General features: G+C 43.1%; 1 protein-coding gene across 3 annotated transcripts in view; it reads left to right on the top strand.

Moving 5' to 3' along the window:
- Positions 1-22,342, top strand: part of LOC141765512 (polypeptide N-acetylgalactosaminyltransferase 18-like) — a 215,266-nt gene that overhangs the window by 82,399 nt on the left and 110,525 nt on the right. For all 3 annotated transcript variants that reach the window (XM_074631545.1, XM_074631544.1, XM_074631543.1), the window contains exons 2-3: positions 15,576-15,783; positions 16,002-16,168. In XM_074631545.1, coding sequence (XP_074487646.1) covers positions 15,576-15,783; positions 16,002-16,168 — 375 coding nt within the window. The remainder of the gene's footprint in view (positions 1-15,575; positions 15,784-16,001; positions 16,169-22,342) is intronic.

The following is a 22,342-nucleotide window of genomic DNA, read 5'->3' as shown; positions in this document are numbered from 1 at the left end:
GCATGCCGTGGGGGTCAGCATATTCAGTATGGCTGGTAAGATACACCTATGTCACGATTAGATACGATCTTCATACTCGGGTGCCGATTCAATATGTATTGCGATTTTTAAATATTGCGATTCTGCAAGTATTGCGATTTGATATTACGATTTATTGCGAATTTTGTTAACGTTTTTAACACTAGACCATGAGAAAAAGTTGAATCATACACTTCTAGGGACTTTTACTTTGGAAAATATCTAAGTTGATAAAGTAAAAATGTTTGATTTTCAGAATGTATGTAGTCAGAGATATCCTGAAGTCAAATATATCAGTCATTGTCAGGAATTATTTATTAAATTTTTTCCCAGCAACCCAAAAATCAAAGAATAAAGACGAGATGAGAGTAGCTCTTCCGCACGTTACCGCGATACGATCACGTTTCCTGGCGATGACAGAGTTAGCATACAGCTTTAGCCATGATGTCTAGCTCTTGTGTGAAACCCAAAGTGTTTCCATCATTTACTGGATGTGTAGTGTTTACCACGCTGGATTTAAAAATGTGAGAGTGCAGGTCGTATCAACGCCGACCCTTCGTAATTTTTCGCTTCAGCTTTGGTGGCGGCAGTGGCTGCATGACATTCTGTCACATGGTGCTACGGCACTGAGTCACATGGCGTTGCGTCCGTAGCATACTGTATTTATTTTTTTTAACTTTTTTAAAGGTCCCATATTACAAAAAAGTGAGATTTTCATGTTTTTTTATTATAAAGCAGGCTTAAGTCCTATATGTGAAAGTATCAAAACGCTCAATCCACAGGAAAATACACACATCCCGTAGTCAGAAACTCTGCATTTGAAACAAGCTGTCAGGATTTCTGTCCATTTGTGATGTCACAAATATACAATATTTAGACCCTTTACACAGATTTAAACGTAAACATTCTAAATGTGTCCCAGTTTATTCCTGGTTGCAGTGTATGTGAATGTCATCAGCTGACAGGAAGTACACATGAACCCAAGTTGTTGCCTAGCAACGCAATTCTGTTGCAATTCCGTCAAAATGTGCTAAAACAGAGCGTTTCAGACAGAGGGTAAATACAGGTATATTCAGGCCAACAGTATGAGGAAAATAACGTTTTTTTGAACATTAAAGCATGTAAACATGTTCTAGTAGAAACACAAAATACAAGTATGAACCTGAAAAGGGCATATTATGGGACCTTTCAGCCAAAGTATGTTTTTTCTAGCTCCAAGTGGCTTTGCTGCCTAAACCAAACCGCCACCATTTCACATTACATTACATTACATTAACACCACGTGTTGCAACATTCACCACAACCGTTTCACACTAACCACACCCAGACCTTCAGCATCTAGATACTACGCAAAACTGGCGAATTCAGATGAGTAGGACTGAGATCACGTTGTAGAGTTTTTGTCACTGCTGTTTTCACTTTCCCCAAGTTACGAACACCCTTATATCTTCATGGCCTCGACTGGTATGGGCGGTAAATTAGCCAACAATACTAAACCTTGGTGTGATTCATATACGGTGATGAGTTCTCTATGAGCATGTTCGCAGTGGCAGTTGTATATATACAATAGATATATGATGTGGTTGGTATTAAAAGATTTTTAAATCTCCTCTCTCTTCACAACAAACCTGCTGCTCCCCTGTTGTGTACTAATTGGACTTCCTGAAGCACCAGTAACAAGTCCTTCCTCCCAGCGACTCCAGGGTCTCTTTTTTTAAGAGAACATGCATGCCCTTCTGTTCCTCTGATTATGCCCCCAGAAGTCAAACATATTGTGCTGTTTGAGCAAACAGGCCGCCACAGATGCAAATGTCTTGTTCAGAGGGGAAAAACTGCTCCAATCTGTTTTGATGCATATTTTAAAGGCCTGCATAGCAGCACATGCTGATGTATATTTCAAGTGAGGGATGCCGAATAGCATTGTCCTGGGGAAAGTAATTCATTTGCATAAAGATGACATTTCTCCAGATCTAATTTATCCATTCCTTTCAACCAGAAGTTGTGTACTGTAAGAGGTCACAGGGGATGTGTCTTTCGGTTTTTTCCCAGAACAGTTTTTATCACCTGCTGAATGACTTGCAGTCACATAGCGTAACTTTACTGAATGTTTGACTTTAATATGCAAAAATCTGTCTTTATTAACGTTTAAATCCAGGGATTGTTAAATGAGAATACAGTTTTTTACAACCTTGGTCCAACTGTATTTTTGTAGTTTTTCTTAACCTGGTTGCAGAACCTCTGAATCACCGGCCACATCTCAGGTTTGTTCAGCAATTCAAACAGGTCTCATTAGCTCACTATTTCTGCTGGTTGGAGAACTAATCGTCTAAATTAGAGCTTTAAAGGCAGGATTAACAATAGAGACATCATCATGATTAAAACATAGATACCTTGCTACACTTGTGAAAAACAGCAATAAAACAACTGCCACAAAGATTCACAGTCCACAGAATTTCCTTTTTGATGAAAAACAACATTGGTGGGATGGATACATCAATCAGTACTGATAGGTTAGGGCAGGGGTCAGCAACCTATACTATCAAAAGAGACATTTTCGGCAAAAGAAAAAAAAAGAATCTCTGGAGCCGCATGAACAGACGTAAACAGACCTGTTCCAACAAAGTTATCCAGATAAATAAGTAAACCTGTGTTTTAAAACAGCCTTTTGGAAATGTAGTAAAACAAATCTTAAAGGGACTATTTGTAACTTTGTAAGCGTATAAATGTAGCGGGTCGGCACACATGCGCGATCGCATATGCGCGTTCGCGTGTAGCCGCTGTACCCTCCTCCTCTGCCTGCTCGCCTTCACTCAGACAGCTCAGCTCGCTCCACCTCTAGACGTGAACGCGCGCTCACTCCACACTGCAGAAGAGTTAGTTTAGCTCTGAGAATATCTAGTGAATGCACAGGGGACGTTTGTGCAGAAATAACTGCTGCAGCTCCTCCAGACCAACAGAGGTTTTCCGTGTCTTGTGAAGTGACCGAGCTGTGCAGAGAGTTACGTTGTCTTCTCGTTACCGACCGGGTGCCGGTGTCTCCCTGCTCTCTCCGGCTGCGGGCGGAGAGAGCAGGGAGACACGCTGCAGAGCCCCGCTGCCTCAGCCTGCACTTAGGCAGGAAAAGCCAACACTAGGATCAGATCTAAATCATGTTCATGGAGAGACCTTCGTCTGGTCAGCTAACATTACTGCCAAGCAGCTGAAATATAGAGTGATATTGTGGTTTTAGCTGACGTGTGTCGCCTCACTGTTTTGAGTGATGCTCGTTCAGGTATATTGAGAGCGAGCAAGCGCGAGCCCGACGCTGACTTTCGTTGATTTCACGGCCACAGGTGTCGCTGTTAAGAGGCATTTCTGAAAGTTACAAATAGTCCCAAAGCCGGTAAAACACATCACACACTTCTGATAAACCACATCCCTCCGATCATGACAACTCACTGATATCACAGGAGCTACATTACAGTAAATTAAAGGGGAACAATTCTCAAAATGCTTTTTAATTGAGCCATACACCTCATGTGTGCATGTTCTGCACTCTTTCATCTCACCCTGAAAGAGATGCAGCTTACTGAGTATAATGAGCAAATTACGCATAAATAGACTCTCTTTTTTTTGTTTTCACATCTCTCTTTCCAAGAAATGCCTTCTATAGTCACATTGTGTGAGACAATGAAACCTTATCGGTAGTGCTGTAATGTAATTAGCGGAGCAGTGGAGCCGTCTGTTGCTGCAGAGAGCCATATGGACTTACAGGAAGACCCACTCACTCTGTATTGATTACTGGAAGTGGTCCACTTGGAGAATCCAGACTGCCGCCAAGCTGCGATCAAGACACATATTACCCTCCTGTCATGTATGCTCCCCATGGTGCCTGATGTGTGTTATTTCAGTGCGCACGTGTGTTTCTATGAGTGTTAGTGTGTGAAGTCAAATGTGTGTGAGAGTCATGATGGGTAATGTTTTTGGCCAAGCTGACATACACACCTACACACACTGTACAGGGAGAGAGAGACATGCAGAAAGAAGGAATGACAGTCGCTATACAGACCATCACACTATGACGACAGCGAGATGGGGAGAAAATGAAGGCTGATAGTTTTAAAAGGTTGTTAGTGCGGTAGGAGAAGTGGCTTGATAATGGGATCTGCCTCACTGATCTATAATCTGCAGCTTTGTGTTGGTCAGGCAACAGAGAGAGAGGAGCAAGAGGAGGGCGTTATTCAGCTTAGTAAACAACAAGGTGAGGGTTATCAAAGCGAATGAGTGCAAATTTTAGATAAGTCAGCCTGCACAAGGAAATTGCAGATAGAAATTGCAGTGCTGTGGTGTCATCTTCTCTTGTTTGTTCTTTTGGAGAACTCAGCAGCGGAATAACTGCTTTCAGACATGCACTTTATTAAATGGACGATGCAGTTTTACCCGTCACTGTCACGTGTCAAGCTAACCCTGTCTCCTACGCTAAACTGCATTCTCAATTACGTTTTGAGGGGAAATACGCCTATTTAAACAGTTTTAAACATGTGGTTAAAGCTGTAAATGAAAACAAAGCGAAACAAAAAAAAAAAAAAAGTGTTAGGTTTAGTAAAAAAAACATCATAATTAAAGGGACTCTATGTAAGAATCAGAAATGTCTTGTTAACAGCGACACCTGTGGCCGTTAAGTCAACGAAAGTCAGCGTCCTGTTGCTCGCGCTTGTGCTCGCTCTACATAGACATGAACGAGCATCGCTCAAAACCTAGTGTTGGCTTTTCCTGCTTCAGCCTCCCGACCGCGGCCAGAGGGAACAGGGGAGACACCGGAGTTTTGGTCGGAGACGATAACGTTTCTCTCTGCGTAGCCCCGTCACTTCACAAGACACGGGAAACCTCTGTTGGTCTGGAGGAGCTGCAGCAGTTATTTCTGCACAAACGTCCACTGTACATTCACTAGATATTCTCAGAGCTAAACTAACTCTTCTGCAGTGTGGAGTGTGCACGCATGCACGTGAGAGTGGAGCGAAAGAGCGAGAACGAGCGCTGTGTGTGAGTGAAGGCAAGCAGGCAGAGGAGCAGAGTACAGCAGAGACTCCGGCCCTAGAGACCAAAGCTACGGTCTCCTCCGCGTCCTCCGACCGCGGCCAACACTGTTTAACAGACGGGCTTCACTAGATACAACCAAGAGGTTTTGGTGCTTCACTGTAGTTTGTGTTGGAGTCTGAGTCTGAACAGCGAAGCCACATGCGAGCGCGCATGGGCTCCCTTTAAAATAAGTGTGTGGTGACTTTTAGTTTCACAAGGGACACCAACAGAATCACGGGGCTAGATGTTCTAAAGCCTGAAAACAGAGCCATGAGGAGGAGCAGAAGTCTAGTTTTCTCTCAGAACACTTGAATTACAATATGCTGAAAGGTTATTGTGGAATTTTTGCCCAATGATGCCAAAATGATACTGCCTACTGAAGCTTTAACAAACAAATGCAACATTTTTGATCTTTTCATTTCACCAGAGGAAAGAAATCAAAGAGCCATGTATCCTGGAATGAAAAAAAAAAAATGATTCTAGGTCCATCAGTTACACAGTCCATTAGAGAACAGAAAACGTTCTTTTTAATATCATTGTTTTTCAGCAGTACCACCATTCCCTCTATCACACAAGTGCCAGACAGATGAAGCCAGCAAAGTTACGATACCACATCTAAAAGTGCTGATGCGTCTCAGTTCTGTTTCCTGTGTGTGTGTGTGTGTGTGTGTGTGTGTGTGCGCGTCCTCCTGTGTCCTCTGTCTCTGGTTACACTGTAAGTACAGATTTGACTTGTCCAGGTGTGATCCATTAAACACATTATCCATAACCGAGGGGAGGGGGAGGAAGACAGAGATCACCATCTGCTCGCTGCTTGATTAAATGAATCATGTGTGAACTTTTGCACAAGACTGCAGGTCCTCCTCTCTCTCTCTCTCTGTCACACACACACGTCAGCAGCCTGGGTGTGTGTCATTGTACTCTAAAGCCTGGGACACACCAGGAACGTCAGGAGCACTTGACGGCTGTGTGGCGTGGTGGCTGCGTGATTCACGCGTTGGGTGTTCACACCAGCTGCATTTCAGCTGCTTGTCTGCTGCGTTTCTGCTGCTGCAGCTGCTGCTGTCAGCCCTTTCTTTCTACATATAGTTTGCCTTTTAATGGCCATTTCATTTCATTATAAACATCATTTATATTTATTTTAGACCGAGAAAGGTTAAGAAACGTGTGGTGATTTGTAAATAATAGTAATAATCTACATTTAAAAATCCGTACTATATTCATTCATGGAGCTCTCTAAGTCACTCCATGTTCTAGAACACTGTTTGGCACATATTTCAGAATAAAAGCCTTGTGTTAACAAATGAAGGAATTCTGTCTACAGAAAAAACACTTGAGGTGTTTTAATTTGAATTGAAAGCAGGAAATGTTGATTAAAAAATAAGTCTTTCCTTTTTTTTCATCTCTGTAACATATTCTACAGATAGACATCGAAACTGTAGTAATGTTGCTGATATGATGTCAATATACAGTCAATATATCACCTTCACTGTCCATGACATATTCTACAGATGTCTAGACATCGAAAATGTAGTAATGTAGCTGATATGATGTTAATATACAATCAATAGATCACTTTCACTGTCTGTTGCTGTTGTGAGACGCGCGCGGCACACGTAAAAAATGCACATGAGTCCAGCAGTGTGGCTGCTCTAAACTGTTAACACGGATGGCGAAATAAAAAATGACAGGTAACACAGCCGCTACGCGCTCCTGACATTCCTGGTGTGTCCGGGCTGTAAGAAGCAGCAGCACCTAGTTTCTTTTACTGATTGTAAGTGCAGATGGAGTCTCTATTTGTCCCAGCTGGGAGCAGCACAACATTTAGCAAACAATTATTGTGCAAGCATACTGGTGGCAACACAATCAAACACACTCCAAACAATTGAAAAGGCACTTTTTTATTTAAGCCATTGTGTGATTTGAAGGGGCTCGGAGTCAAAAGGCTGAAATGAATTGCCTTCGTATTCCCTTTTGCCTCTTTAAAATATTGGAACACAAAAAGCTTTTGGAAGGAGATAATGTTACAGGGCTTGCAGAGGAAATTAGATTCTCTCCACGAAAACAAATTCTTACAAATCCGTCGGGTGTGAGTGGGTGTGTGTTTGTGTTACAAGTGCAAAGCCTGCTGGGATAGGTTCCTGTGAAGCAGCAGCCGCAGCAAGTGTTTCAATGCGGGGCTGATGAGCAACTTGAAAGTACACAGAGGAGGCGCGGTGGTCTAATTGAATGTTTTTACATCCACGCACTGTGTTTTTACAAATTGGGTCTCGATCAGTTTAAGCTGTTTATGTGCATCTTTACATCCCACACATAAATCAACGGGGCTGAACAAACAGAAGATTCCTTATTCCGCTGTATGATATAATGCGGAGGATAAAAACACACACCAGATGGGTGATGTCAGTAAACACTGGGTATCCATGCTTTCACTCCGTCAAAATAAGAGCTGATTGCAAACAGGATATATATTTTATGTGACAATATTCAATTTCTCTTAATTAATGTGCTCGAATATGGCCATACTGTATGTCAAGTATTTCATGATGAGTCTTTGGCTGAATTGAGGTCAGCGTCATTATAAAAAGGTGAAAAGGTTCCAAAAGGAATAAGTAGATGCTGGAAGCATCTGTTATGCTGACTCACAACAGAGAAGGAATTTTTGCTCCCTAATCAGAATACAGCACTGAATCATCGTCACAACCCCTCAAGCATTTCCCCTCCACAGCAACAGGCCTGCACTAGTCAATAATGTTGACATCTCCATCACCTCTTTGTTGACTGCTTTCATTTTTATACCTGAATTATTTGACACAGTCCGGTGGAGAATGTCAGAAAGTGCTTACCGGTAAGCCTTTGGATGGAAGATTGACAGTCAAAGACATAATTTAGAGCACATCTGTGTTGAGCTTTGATTATTCTGGATTTCGTTCACAGTTCGGTTTAGGCTTTTATATATTTTTAGGTTTCTCTTTTTCTTCCCAATTGCATCTTAAATCTAGCTGTAAAACTGTCATCCAACACTTCACCTCCCCGTCTGTTGACTGTCAATCAAAACTCAGCTGAGCTACTGAACTCTTACAGCTTGTCCACAGCTTGTCCAGACCGGCCGCGTGAGAAGCGCGTGAGAAGCGCGTGAGAAGCGCGTGAGCAGCGCGTGAGCAGCGCGTGAGCAGCGCGTGAGCAGCGCGTGAGAAGAGTGAGCAGCGCTCACTTATATTTATTTTAAACAGAAAAAGGATAAGAATTGTGTGCTCATTTTCAAATAATAGTAATAATCCACAATCAAAACCCTGTGCTTTATTTATTCATGGAGCCCTGCAAGTCACTGCATGTTCTACAACACTGTCCTGCACATATTTCACAATAAAAGCCTCGTGTTAACAAATGAAGGAATTCTGTCCACAGAAAAACACGCTAAAGCAATTTTATTTTTAAATGAAAGCACGAAGTGTTGATTTAAAAGTAAATCTTTACTTTTATTCGGCGCAACCTGCTTTGTTCCTGTTGCTGGTAAAGTAAGCTGGCAGACTTTGTTGTAGCTGCTGGTGCTAAACTTGTTAACTATGTGTCTATGTCTGTTGCTAACAGGCCATAGTTCAGAGCTGCAGGAGGCTCTGCTGCCTTTTGCAGCGGAAAGGTTGAGAAGAGAAGAGAGGCAATAGAAGGAAGCTCTTTGGTTTTGTCAGGCTGAATTTCATAGGTCAGTGTGAATTGGTCATGGGTTACAGTAGCCATGGTTACTGTGAGTCCACGGGTGGAGTTAAGGACTGAACGACCCTGGGAAACGTAGTTCACTGTCTCTGCCACCATCTTGAATTGTGGGTCCCAACCAAGCCCCCAAGAAGTGCGCCGGTCGTTGATCCCAATTTTTGTAGTGGCCAAACCCCGGTACTACAACTTCCGTGTCCATCACGTCATGCCATTGAGCCCAAAAAGACTTTTTCCCTTAAACTTACATTGGGAAAGAGACGTCAGTGAATAATTTTTTTTTTAAGGTGAATCAACTCCCCAGTACGAACACTATAATAGTGCTTATTTAAATCATTAGGTCCTAAAAGTTGTACAATGCACTTATAGCCAAATCCAGAGTTTCCCTTCCTCCGTTCATGTGAATGAGACCCAGACCGTGACGACACCGTGACGACACCGTGACGACACCGTGACGATAGCGTGACGTTGGGACCCCGTGACCAAGCCATGTGACCGAGCGGACGCTACTGCACAAGTTCCATGGGACCAATGGATGCGGAAGATCGCCGGAAGATGGGGTACTTTTCCAGTAGGAAGTCGAGCCATTTTGGCTTCATGCGCCACTGAGCAACTTTCATAGGAATGAATGGGGCCCCGCCTCCAACACTGTATCCAGTTCTCTTAATACATCCATGGTCCCAACAGGCACTATATAAATGCAAGTCCATTTACCATTTAACACGAAACGATGCGTGACGCACTTTACGGCCCAACTGACATGTGTCGTCACCCTAACAACTAACAACAATCAGCTTTTTCTTTTCAACTAGTCAAATGACCATGGCAAGCAGTTCAATGCCTGTTCTACTCCTATTTTATTTATACAGTCAAAACCCTGTACTATAGAGTCCCTACATTTCTGTTAACCCTCGCTAAACCCATCCTTGCTAGTCTGGAATAGTCCTGGTCTCAAGGCCATCATCTAAAATTTTTAAATAAATACACACCGACTCCGAAACTTTTCAACGTCATCAAAGTTTTCCGAACAAGTTAGATTTTCTGCTTTTTTTCGCATCTGTCAAAAGAGGGTAGTTTGACCACTCAGAACCACCGTCCATGCAAACGTCATCATCCAAAATGGCATGAGAAACATTTGCTCTGTCTCCATGTTTGTCTCACAGCCCGTAGCACTTTACGATAAAAAAAATAATAATGATACAGAGATGTGGAATTTAAAGATAGATTGTAGCAGGTGATTGAAGAACAGCTTGGAATCGGAGATGGTTGCAAAACAAAGGATGTAGGAAAGATGAAACAATAGTGATTGTGCTTTAGCCAGGTAAACGATAGCTTCTTGCTAATGTCATTCTTTCATTAGCCCTCTTTGAGACTAAGCGCTATCCATCGCACCCACGTAATTAATACATTTTTGTCTTGAACAGCGAATTTTCGCAGCAAAAATAATAAAACGCATCGGACTCAATGTGCAAGGTTTCTGCGTGTCACGTTTTCTTTATCGGATGACATATTGCAAAAGCGCACTCAAAAAACACATGGTGCACAAAGACCTTCAGTCTGGACTCAACCAGATCTCGGCTCTGACTGCATCGGTCTTGACTGCAGCCCTGTCACAGTGTGTGCTTGGGGGGTGAGATGTGGTTCGCAGCGTGCGGCGTTCTGCCTGCTGAGCCAACAGCATGCCAATTCTGCATAAAGTGACTGGAGGACAAGGTGAGACACTTTGTCAGCCAGCAGAGCAGCCCGTTCCTAATGCATTAGGTCGTGGGGAGTCCGGGCCTGATGCCGTCAGGTTGGCAGGAAAGATGTGTGTTAATACATGCGTGTGTGTGTGTGTGTGTGTGTGTGTGTGTGTGTGGACAGGGAGCTGTCTCGGTGTCTGAGCCAATAAAAAAGTGTGTCTCTGCAAGCTGATGTGACGGAGCTCAGGGTCGCCTGGTTTAGAGATGCTCAGCGATGAATACCTTCTGTCACAACCCCTTTATTTCTTGTTCTCCTCATCACTCTCTCGCACCTCGCTCCGCATCCTGTCGGCACATTTATTTTGTCACTCTCCTAACTCATCTGGCTTTTTCCTCATTCTCCTCCATCTCTCTCACTCTTCTCATCACAATGTTTCTTCTTTTATTTTATTTTCAATGCAGCAAATGTACCTTGTTTCTATGAGACGAACCAAAATTGTACACCTCACCTTCTCTTTCTGGACCATCATGTGTGCATTATGTGTATGTGTGTTTTTGTGTGTGTGTGTTTGTGTGTGTGTGTGTGTGTGTGTATGTGTGTGTGTGTGTGTGTGTGTGTGTGTGTGTGTTCTGTGCATAATCACAGCTGAGCAGACATTAACAGGCAGCCAAGTTCCTAACCCCAACACGAGTATCACAGCACAAAGTTCCACTGTTTACTGTCACAATGCAGTCCTGGATGCTGTTGCTGCTGGATGCTGGACTGAACAGTGAGCAGCACTTGTAGAAGTTGACATCTGACCCCCCAAGGTCCTCTGTGTGTGTGTGCATGTGTGTGTGGACTACAAGCTGGTCTGTCAGTTCATGTTCTTTATTTGTCACGTGTGCAGCGATTACAGTGCAGCAGTTGTCGGCATTGATATTCTTTATTCTCAGGCTCCCTCCAACACTGTTACTACAAAATGTATAAAACGAAAATCACAGTAAAAATGAGAATCCAAGACAAAGCACGTACAAAAAAATTTATTAAAGATAATAAAATAATATATTATAAAAAAGAATAGTGTGGTAGAGTGGTGTACAGTAGTGATAAAAGGGGGAAAAAACTAATATAGGAAGGTTGAACACCAATGTAGTAAATATATACAGTATGTGAAGTGAGAACTGGATAGGTGGTTATTATGGCGACAGGTAGTGCACAGGAATATATACTGTATATATTGTATGTATATACTGTTGTGACGGTTTATATTTTATTATACTCTGATGTGTGTTGGTGTAATAAACTCTTAAAAAAAAGTTTGGAAACTTGTGTTTGGTGGATTATTTCTCTGTTGTTACAATGCTAATTGGCATTGTAATTTACATGGTTGGAAAGCCTGTTTATTTACCTTCACAATGATGTCCAACTTGTAAGGATCATGCATTTGTGGGATGAGCAGCACAGCTGATTATGTGGGTAGCGCCCAAGAAACATTTGCCAAAATTCTCCGTCAATGGTAAACAGTGTATTCTCCTGTTGGTATTGACTCTTGTTTTGAGTTGTTTGGTGGATTGGATGATTGAACTCTCTATCAGTAACAAGGAACAAACAAGACATATTGGCTATTTTACACTTTATTCATTTAATACACCGTCAGGAGTCTCAGTAGCGGTGGAAGATCCATACGTAGCCACAACAGCCGGGCACCTCCTCCTCATGCTGGTCACCAACCTGGTCACATGTTGCTGTGGGATGGCATTCCATTCCTCAACCAGGACTTGTTGCAGGTCAGCCAGCGTGGTTGTGTGTTCCCTCAATGATGTCACTGGCAAAACAAGGCTTGTCATCATTGAAGGCCATCTCAATGCAGTGAAATATCGCGATGAGATTCTGCAGCCAGTGGCGATCCCATATCTCCACAATCTGGGACTTAACTTCATCCTCCAAGAAACAACTCTCACCCCCACAGAGGAAGGGTTATCACAGACTACCTCCACAATGTGGGAGTAGAGAGAATGGAACGGCCTGCCAAGAGTCCAGACCTCAACCCAATTCAACACTTGTGGGATCAGCTTGGGCGTGCTGTACGTGTTAGAGTGACCAACACAACCACGCTGGCTGACCTGCAACCAATCCTGGTTGAGGAATGGAACGCCATCCCACAGCAACGTGTGACCAGGTTGGTGACCAGCATGAAGAGGAGGTGCCAGGCTGTTGTGGCTGCGTATGGATCTTCCACCGCTACTGAGGCTCCTGACGGTGTATTAAATGAATAAAGTGTAAAATAGCCAATATGTCTTGTTTGTTCCTTGTTACTGAAAGAGAGTTCAATCATCCAATCCACCAAACAACTCAAAACAAGAGTCAATACCAACAGGAGAATACACTGTTTACCGTTGACAGAGCATTTTGTCAAATTTTTCTTGGGCGCTCCCCACATAATCAGCTGTGCTGCTCATCCCACAAATGCATGATCCTTACAAGTTGGACATCATTGTGAAGGTAAATAAACAGGCTTTCCAACCATGTAAAATACAATGCCAATTAGCATTGTAACAACAGAGAAATAATCCACCAAACACAAGTTTCCAAACTTTTTTTTCTGAGTTTAGATGTGGAAAGAACAGTTTGTGGTTGGGGTCCCTGATAAACCTGTTGGCCTTCTTCCTGCACCGCTGGGTGTAGAGGTCCTGAGCACTTTTCACCACCCTCTGTGGAGCCTTGCGGTTGAGGTTGGTGCCACTGCCATACCAGGCGGTGATGCAGCCGGTCAGGATACTGTCGATGGTGCACCGGTAGAAGTTGCAGAGTATCCTGTAATCCATGTTGAACCTCCTCAATCTGCGTAAAGTTAATCTTGACATGAAGAAAATCCTATTATGCGACGACTGGGGGAAACAAAACGTTAACATGTTGAAATAAGCAAATGACTTTGATTTTAACAGTTGATGTGCGACCTGATTAAGATATGATATGGCCCGTCAAAATATAATGTGAAAAAAAGCACTGTACTTTACATACACAAGTGACCAAACATACAGTATTGTACATGTATAATGTTGAATCTATCTGCTATTGTGTTTAGTTATTTACTCATTAGTTCTTATTAGATTTTCTCTGATAGTCAACAGTAAGGGAGAGCACTAATTAAGACAAACACACTCACACATGTACTTAGCACTCTGTCCCTGTTGCACCTACACGTACACTACTGTATCACACACACACACACACACACACACAGTTCCCCTAGACCTCTCTCAGAGGTACGCTATGTCCTCCAACTATCCTGTAAAGGGTAGATTGGTCCTACTTAATTAATAATGAAATATGTTGGACACCGTGCAGGGCAGGACACAACACATTCCCTCTGTCCGCGCGTTCTCGACTTGAACATCAAGAAACCTCCGCAGGTGTAGTTTCTCTGTGATGTATTTGTCCTTCTCCCTCTTGAGAATTAGGCTACACAGAGAAGCCTTTCAAAGTACACAGTCTCATTCCTGCTGTCCTCCAGTGCTAAAGAGCACATTAACTGAAATGCATCAGTGAATAGAAATGGATTTTTTCAACCGACATTCTGCCAAAAATCAACTCGGGTGCCCAAATGAGGAAACTTAAAAACTCCTCAAAATTGTAGATGCGTCACTTGTGGATAAGAAAAGTGTAACACAAAATCATTTGCAGTGCTTTTAGGGTGCTTATTATGAGGCTCTGAGGGGACTTGGAGGGAGGTGGCATTCCACCCACGAGAGCTTTAAACATGTTATTGCCAAACGGTGAAGTACTGCTCTTCAAGCTAATAAAAAACCTTTTCAGCTGAGGAAGGCGAGAAGGCCCCTTCACAATCCTTCAGCAGGCCTGTTTGGAGGGCAGAAGGGAAAAAGAAAGTGATGTCTGACAGACTTGAGCCAGTCAAAATAAAATTTTAAATTATTTTTTGCTAAGAAATCCGTTTATATTTCCCGTGTGTTTGTTTTGACTTGTGTACTCGCTTGCTCAAAATTGTAATTAACTACCAAAAAGAAGATATTTCATTTATTTTTTTAAATTCTGTAGTGAGCATCCCCTACGTTAGTGTCCAGGGGCATTAATCTTTGCAGTTTAATTTTTTTATTGTGGTTTAATGATTTAACTTGAGTATTTGTTTAGATTTTTTCTTTTTCAAAGTACTATACAATACTACATAAAATTGGTTTAGCTAATGATAAAGTAAGTTAAAGGCAGTGCAGCCTACTCTCTCTGAGTGGAATACAAACTTAACAGATGGGTCAGACGTAGGGATACCAGGCGGGGAGAGAGGGCACAGCGAGTCCTTTGTCCACGGTGCGGCGAGGTCCGGGCGGGGAGCGCTGTAAAGCTGCGGCCGCAGTCCACCTTCGCCATGAGCCTTTCCAAGCCGACCTAGAGCCGGTCACGGCGCACCACCTCGTATGCGGGACTCCCCAGCCTGCCGTGTGTCGCTCACACCCTCCAGCTGGCTGTTAACGAGGGTCTTTTGGCACAGAGAAGTACTCGTATCGGTACTCCGTATCGGCGAGTACCCAAATGTATGTACTTGTACTCGGCCTGAAAAAAAGTGGTATCGGTGCATCCCTAGTCAGACCTATCTATCAAATTAGGTAGTGCTCATTTCCCAAGTTGAGATGCACGAACAATGAACTGAGAACAAAGATAACCAAGCAGATGTTTCTTTCTTACTGTAGGCTTGTGCCGACCTTCGATCGGATCGCATATCGACGATGAAGGGATGATCAACGATTGTTTTTTTCCTACCCCGATATCAAGGCAATTTAAGGCGCGTCACATTAGTCTTCCATCCTTTTCCTCCGTGCTACTGAAATTATTCTTTCAGCCCTTAGCAAACAGGTTTTGTTTGATAACCACACAGCATATTTTGCACTCTGTTAAAGTCTATTTTTTGCTGCAAAGCTCCGTGACTAGAGCTTGAGGGGAGTTTGTCATTACATTTCTCCACAGTGTAACATCAGGTAGCTGTCACAGCATCTGGCAGCACAGTGGGTAGTGTTGGGCCTGGGTGAAAACTGTTGGAGAAATCTTGAAAATATTAATTTATGTTTCTGTCCGAAGTGTATCAACCTCTCTTCCTCTCTGTCTGTCCACAGAGAACCCTCAGAAGGACGGTGAAGATGCCGCGTCCTCATCAGACTCAGCCTCGGACTCCGCTTCCTCGCTGTTTGACCACTGGGGTCACGACCTGGGCCCCGAGAGTCGAAGGGTCGCCCTCAGGAAGTTTCGTTACTATGGCTACAACGGCTACCTTAGCGACCGCATCTCCCTCACCCGGTCGATCCCAGATTTACGTCCAGACGGGTCAGTCAGTCGGTCGGTCGATGTGTGCACTGATTAATTAATTGATTAATGCATCAAGATGTATGATGGGGGTATTTGCCTGTATGGATTCAAGCTTTAATGTAATTTAACGTTGTTTAAGTGTTGATGGTGTTACAGTAGATTTTGTTAAATCTGTCTCTTAAGAAACATCAGAGAAAGCCTCTGATTCTCTCTGTTCTTATCACCCCCCCCACTAGGTGCAGAAACATGTCATATTCAGGAGACCTTCCTCAGCTCAGTGTCATCTTCATCTTCGTCAACGAGGCCCTGTCGGTGTTGCTGCGCTCCGTCCACACAGCCATCCAGAGGACTCCATCACACCTGCTCAAAGAGATCATACTGGTGGATGACCACAGCAACAGCCGTAAGAATCATAAAAGCTTCCTCATACGTTATATGTTTATGCTATTGTTTTGACGCAACCCAGTTTAGAGATGTGGACAGCACAGAGCTTACACTCATTTATACCTACATCCATCCATCCATCCATCCATCCATCCATCCATCCACAGGGAGCAGTTAATCTGAAGCGGGATTAAAAGGTGTATCCCATTTGGATATATCTCTCTTGGCAGAAATATTTTTTTGACTGAAAGCAATCACCTCCTAGCCGTTGGTTTTCAGGAATTTTATTGTGTTATCAATATACTGCATGTCTTCCCATTGATTGATTTTCTGCATTCTTTTTCACTCCAAATTAGATCTTTTGTTCTTTTCGTAGATGATGTTTTAAAAAAAACTAAGGCGCATAATAAACCAGATTTAACCCGCTGTTAAAGGACCAATATGTAATATATTTACTGCAACAGATCATAAAATTACTATGATATGTCATCAGAGATTAAGGAAACATACTAAATTTAAATACTGGTTTCTCCGACAACAATGCTACAGCCAGTATGTTCTCCTTTGAAATTTTTGAAATTCCAATGTTTTGAATTTGGACTGCTAAATGCTAGCTGTCAGTGCTACATATTGCTCCTTTAATAGATATCTTTTAACAATCTCTAAAGAAGATGTGACCTTATATATAAAACTACTGTAGAAGAATCATATCTGCCCTTCGGGTTTGGACTCTTGATATGCACAAACTACATGTCTCATGTGTCACATGAGTGGGACCGACACCGAGTGGAGGATGACTCATCCTCCCCTCTAGTTCTATTACTCTATGGTCTCTAGTTTCACAGGGGCAAACTGTCAGATATGGCAGATCATATTGTGGTTTGAGTGTGTTCCCCCCAGTCTTAATGGAATCTCCTGTATGTGGTAGTCCACATTACCGGCTATGTTTCAAGTTTCAAGTGTCAAGGAGGTTATGTTTTCACCGGCGTTGGTTTGTTTGTTTGTCCGTTTGCAGGATTACTCCAAAAGTCTGAATGGATTTGAATGACATTTTTTGGAAGGGTGGGGGGTGTGGCACAATGAACCTTCTATTAGATTTTGGTGGTGATCCGGATCATGATCCGGATTTCAGGAATTGTTGTATAAGGATTCCGATCAGCCAGAACATTAAGACCTCTGGGTATAACACATGCGCCGTGTAAGTGATGACACTTTGATGACGCATGACCCCGTCTCTACGACTGTAGATTTGGCGTTTTTCCACTTTAAACTCAGTGAAATTACAGTTGAATTCGACCAAAGCACATTTGGTGATTGTTGGAAAGCGTAACGATGACGGTTTAGGTGAGTGTTATTTTGTTTCTGTCCAGCTTGAATGAAGTGTTTTACGATGCTCCGCTACATACAGCTGATCTCAATATAAACAAGAATACACGTGGATGATGGCGCAAGCTGAACGGAGAGGGGGGGCAATCGTACTCGGGCAGCTTGGTGGAGGTCTGCGCTCTCCGAGTGCCATTGTAGTTTATTGTCAAAGGCACAACAATTACAGAGATGGATGGATGGATGGATGGATGGATAGATAAAGGTAGAGTGACAGTGTCAAAGTGATGAGCTCAAGAGTTCAAAAGTCTTATGGCTTGCGGGATGAAGCTGTCCCTGAACCTGGTGGTGTGGGACCAAATGCTGCAGTACCATCTGCCAGACGACAGCAGGAAGAACAGTTTGTGGCTGGGGTGGTCGGGGTCCCAGATCATTTCTTCCTGCACCGCTGCGTGTAGAGGTCCTCCACGGATGACAGCTCCATCCTGGTGATATGCTGTGCAGTTTCCACCACCCTCTGTAGAGCCTTACGGTTGAGGGTGGTGCAACTGCCATACAACTGTAACTGGTGATGCAGCTGGTCAGGATACTCACGATGGTGCACCTGTGGAAGTTGCAGACTATCCTGGAGTCTATGTTGAACCTCCTCAGCCTGCAGAAGAGGAAAAAAATGTTGTCCCGTTGTCTTGGTGATGGTGTCTATGTGGTGAGTCCAGGTCAGGTCCTCACTAATGTGAACCCTGCGGAACCTGAAGCTGCTGACTCTCTCCACCATAGTTCCGTTCATGGAGATGGGGGCGTGTCCTTCTCTATGTTGCTTCCTGTAGTCCACAGTCAGCTCTTTACTTTTACTGACGTTAAGATGGATGTTGTCCTGGCACCAAGATGTCAGGGCTCTGACCTCCTCTCTGTAAGCCATCTCATCGCCATCGGTGATCAGGCCGACGGCGGTCGCGTCGTCAGCAAACTTAAAGACAGTGTTGGAGCTATGTGTGGCAACAGTCGGTGCGTCAGGACAGCTGATGTGTAGATGATGCCTCGAGCAGGACTTTTCTCAGGATGCCGTTTTTAAAATCTCCAGTTGCAATAAAAGCAGCGTCCGGCTGTGAGGTCTCTGTCCTGTTGATAACTCCATACAGCTCCAGGGCTTAGTTGGTGTCGGCCTCATGTGGAATGTACACTGCTGTTAGAACCGATGTACAGTAAAAGGACAACAACATCCAATCATAAGGTGCTCTATATTATATTATATTATATTATATTATATTATATTATATTATATTATATTAAATTATGCCTAGTCTCCCCTGTTATCCCAATGTGATCTCGTATCTACTCGTCCTATTGGGTGGGGGGGGGGGGGGGGGTTGGCGGCTCAGAGATAGATCGGGTCGTCCACTAATTGGAAGATTGGTGGTGCGATACCCGGCTCCTCCAGTCCACATGTCGAAGTGTCCTTGGGCAACATACTGAACCCCACATTACTCCTGAAGGCTGAGCCATCGGATTGTGAATGAGGATTTAGATTAGATCCTGTTCGGCAGGTTGGCACCTTGCATGGCAGCCTCTGACATCATTGTATGAATGAGTGTGAATGGGCGAATGGTGACATGTAGTGTAAAGCGCTTTGAATGGTCAAAGACTAGAAAGGCGCTATATATATACATGCAAGGCCATTTACCATATTTTGCCGCTTGTGCAGCCTCTTGCATAGCATCTTGACGGCAAAAGTTTGCGCCTGGTTAACATTGTAATACATGGTTAACGTTGTGAAACGATTGTGGTTAGGTTTAGGCAATGAAATGAATTAACGTTGTAAATGATAACCTGATAACCTGAACCTCTTTGATGCCCATAAAAAAAAAAATATGGTAGGAAAAATCTCCTCTGCTTTGAATCTGCTGTTCACTATTTTCTGACAACACTACAGCCAAATAAAGAGTTGATTTAATTCCCACCAGTTGATTAAGAGTTTTTCCTCACATTTTTGGGCAAAGCTGAATGATTACAGTAAGTACTCACTCTAGGTGAGCTAGCCTAGACTCTATTTATGTCCCACTTATTATATATTCCGCCTTTGATGGTGCACAAGATCAGGACATGTGTAGGCATTAGCTGCATCAACGGTGTATGAAAACAGATTAAAACTTATTGCAGCAGTCGCAGGCAAGGCCCGTGTGTGACTTGTCTGTTAGAAGTCTGGTATTAATAATTGCATCACGTACTACGGAACATATTTCACTGCCGCCAAATCTATAATTACCATTATGAGAAATCTGTCTGCTACAGTCGCCTGCAGATTTTTATAGGTCTCTCACTGCACCTCTGTTCTCCAATAATACAGTATTATCAGAGTTTAGTTATGGTAGCTGCACAGGGTTGAATGCTGATTAGTGGCACAACCGGGGGGATAAATAGATTAAACATTTACCTCAAATTATTCCCTCCTAATACATAACAACTGTTCGAGTTAACAGTTCTCTGGGAAATAGGATTTAATGCATTTGCCTTGCTGTGAATAACAATTGCATGGTGGTAATGAGTGTAATTGATGGAAGATAACTCAGAGCGCGATCATTACTGTAGCTTAGTACATGGTGTAATTGTGACAAATGAGGGTCAACTGAGACTAGATGAAGGCAAAAGTAGAATGCACTCACAACAGTCACAAGGCTTTCATCGAAGAGACCGCTGTTCGTGTCCCGCGCGTTAAGTTTCACTTTCACCTTACAATCAGGTGTTCGTTTGTCTTCACAAGGTTCAGTGTCATTTTCACTTTACAAACATTGCAGATTCAAGATCAACCATGTAGTTCTTTCCTGAACCTAACTAGAGTGGTTTTGTTGCCTAATCCTAAAGTGACGCCAAGGGTAACTATATTTCAATCAGGAGAGACCCCGTATCGAAAGAACAATATTTATTACATGGTACATGATAGAGGAATAGTGCAAAGTCTTTGGCGATTAGACTCCATTGTGACTAGTATCTAAAAGGGGGTAGTGATGCCGTGATGAGATTAGGATGTATTCCCCCCTGGAGTACACTGGTGGTGGTGGTGAAGGGAGTAGCTGACGATCCAATGAGGGATGTAGATCAGGCCTGGGTACAGAATGTGATGAAGCCTGGAGGTGATGGGCTGGAGGAGGGTTGCATCAAGTCGCACTGAACTGACAGCAGCAGAGAGGAGAACAGTTTTAGAATTGATTTCAACGATATGATTGGCTCATGGAGAGCGTGGTAGAATCTGAACCACCCACAGTCAGCTGATAGAGTAGTAGCCAGTAGAGAGAGAGAGAGAGACAGAAAGGTTGTGAATGAAAGAGTATAAAGAGGGTCTTCCTTTCTGAACTTTCGCTTAAGCTTCATTACATTACATCAGTGTAGATAATATAATAACAGTATACTCAACACATTCATTTAACCTTTATTTAAATCTCGAGGAATCATTGAGGGCATACCCTCATTTTCAATGACGTCAAGAGTATAATAAAACTGAATAAATACACACTAAAATTAAACATTTTTGACTTAAAACTGGATAAAATGTCAATTTATGACAGAGCTTCTAACAGTCACAACGCCGACGCATGCGCTGTACTACGCTATGACTTTTTTTGACACATTAGTAAACATAGTAACTGTGTGGCTGCATATACTGTATGAACAACATCTAGTGCATAGTGAGAATACACAATAATGTCCCCAGAAAATAGGGACTTACACTAGGGGTATAAAAATACATGTAACTGTATTGAACCATGCGGTACACGACGTTCGGTTCAGTCCGTGACATCCTTTCGGTACACCCTGTGTCCCAAACTACTACTAGACACAGAACAGAAATTCTGAAGCGCAAGTTTTACCCAGAAGGTTTTTGGCAGCGCACCAGTTGTTCTCTATCAGCTGTAGCAGCGATGTATGCTAGGTGGTTTTAGCCTGGTTCGTTGGGTTAATGCAAGCTCAATGGTCAACGTTTTGTGTCAAACTGTATGCCGACACCGTTAAACTAAAGTGTGAAACTGAAGTTTATCTGTGGATGCACTTCAGATATTTCATTTACGACGGCATCACCTGAATGTGTCGGTTAGCACTCGGAGAGACCTCCACCAAGCTGCCCGAGTACGATTGACCCCCCTCTCTGTTCAGCTTGCGCCATCATCCAAGTGTATTTTTGTTTATGTTGAGATCAGCTGTACGTAGCGGAGCATCGTAAAACACCTCATTCAAACTGGACAGAAACAAAATAAAACTCACCTAAACCTTCGTCGTTACTCTTTCCAACAATCACCAAGTGTGCTTTGGTCAAACTCAACTGTAATTTCAGTAATTACAGTTCACCCCCCCTCCCCACCCTCCACTCTCTCTCTGTCTCTCGGCGGGGGACATGCGTCATCAACACGTCATCAGCTAAACTGCGCACGTGTTATACCCAGAGGTGTTAATTCTCAGGCTGATCTGAATTCTTAAAACAATTCCTAAATCCGGACCATGAACCGGATCGCCACCAAAATTTAATGGATTGTTCATTTTGTCACACCCCACCCCTCCAAAAGAAATCATTAAAATCCATCGTGGACTTTTGGAGTAATCCTGCTAACAGACAAACAAACAAACAGACAAACCGAACAAACGCCCTAGCGTGGTCCCTGGACCACACGCCACTACGGGCCCTTGTTGTTTTGACCTAAAAATTACCTAAATATATTCAGATTATTTCTATGTAGGATGAAAGGAGGGATTTACCAGAAAAGTGAGTTGTTTGCTTTAGACAAGTCAAAGGAACTGTCTGTTACTGTTCTCCTCCCGGCCATGACAATAACATCTTGGGTTGGACTGAAGTAGCTTCAGTGTTCTTTGTCTTTATAACCAT

Source organism: Sebastes fasciatus, chromosome 4 (genome assembly GCF_043250625.1).
Source record: "Sebastes fasciatus isolate fSebFas1 chromosome 4, fSebFas1.pri, whole genome shotgun sequence".
Classification (NCBI taxonomy): domain Eukaryota; kingdom Metazoa; phylum Chordata; class Actinopteri; order Perciformes; family Sebastidae; genus Sebastes; species Sebastes fasciatus.
The sequence above is the reverse complement of the archived record's forward strand: the minus strand, read 5'-3'. Positions and strand labels throughout refer to the sequence as shown.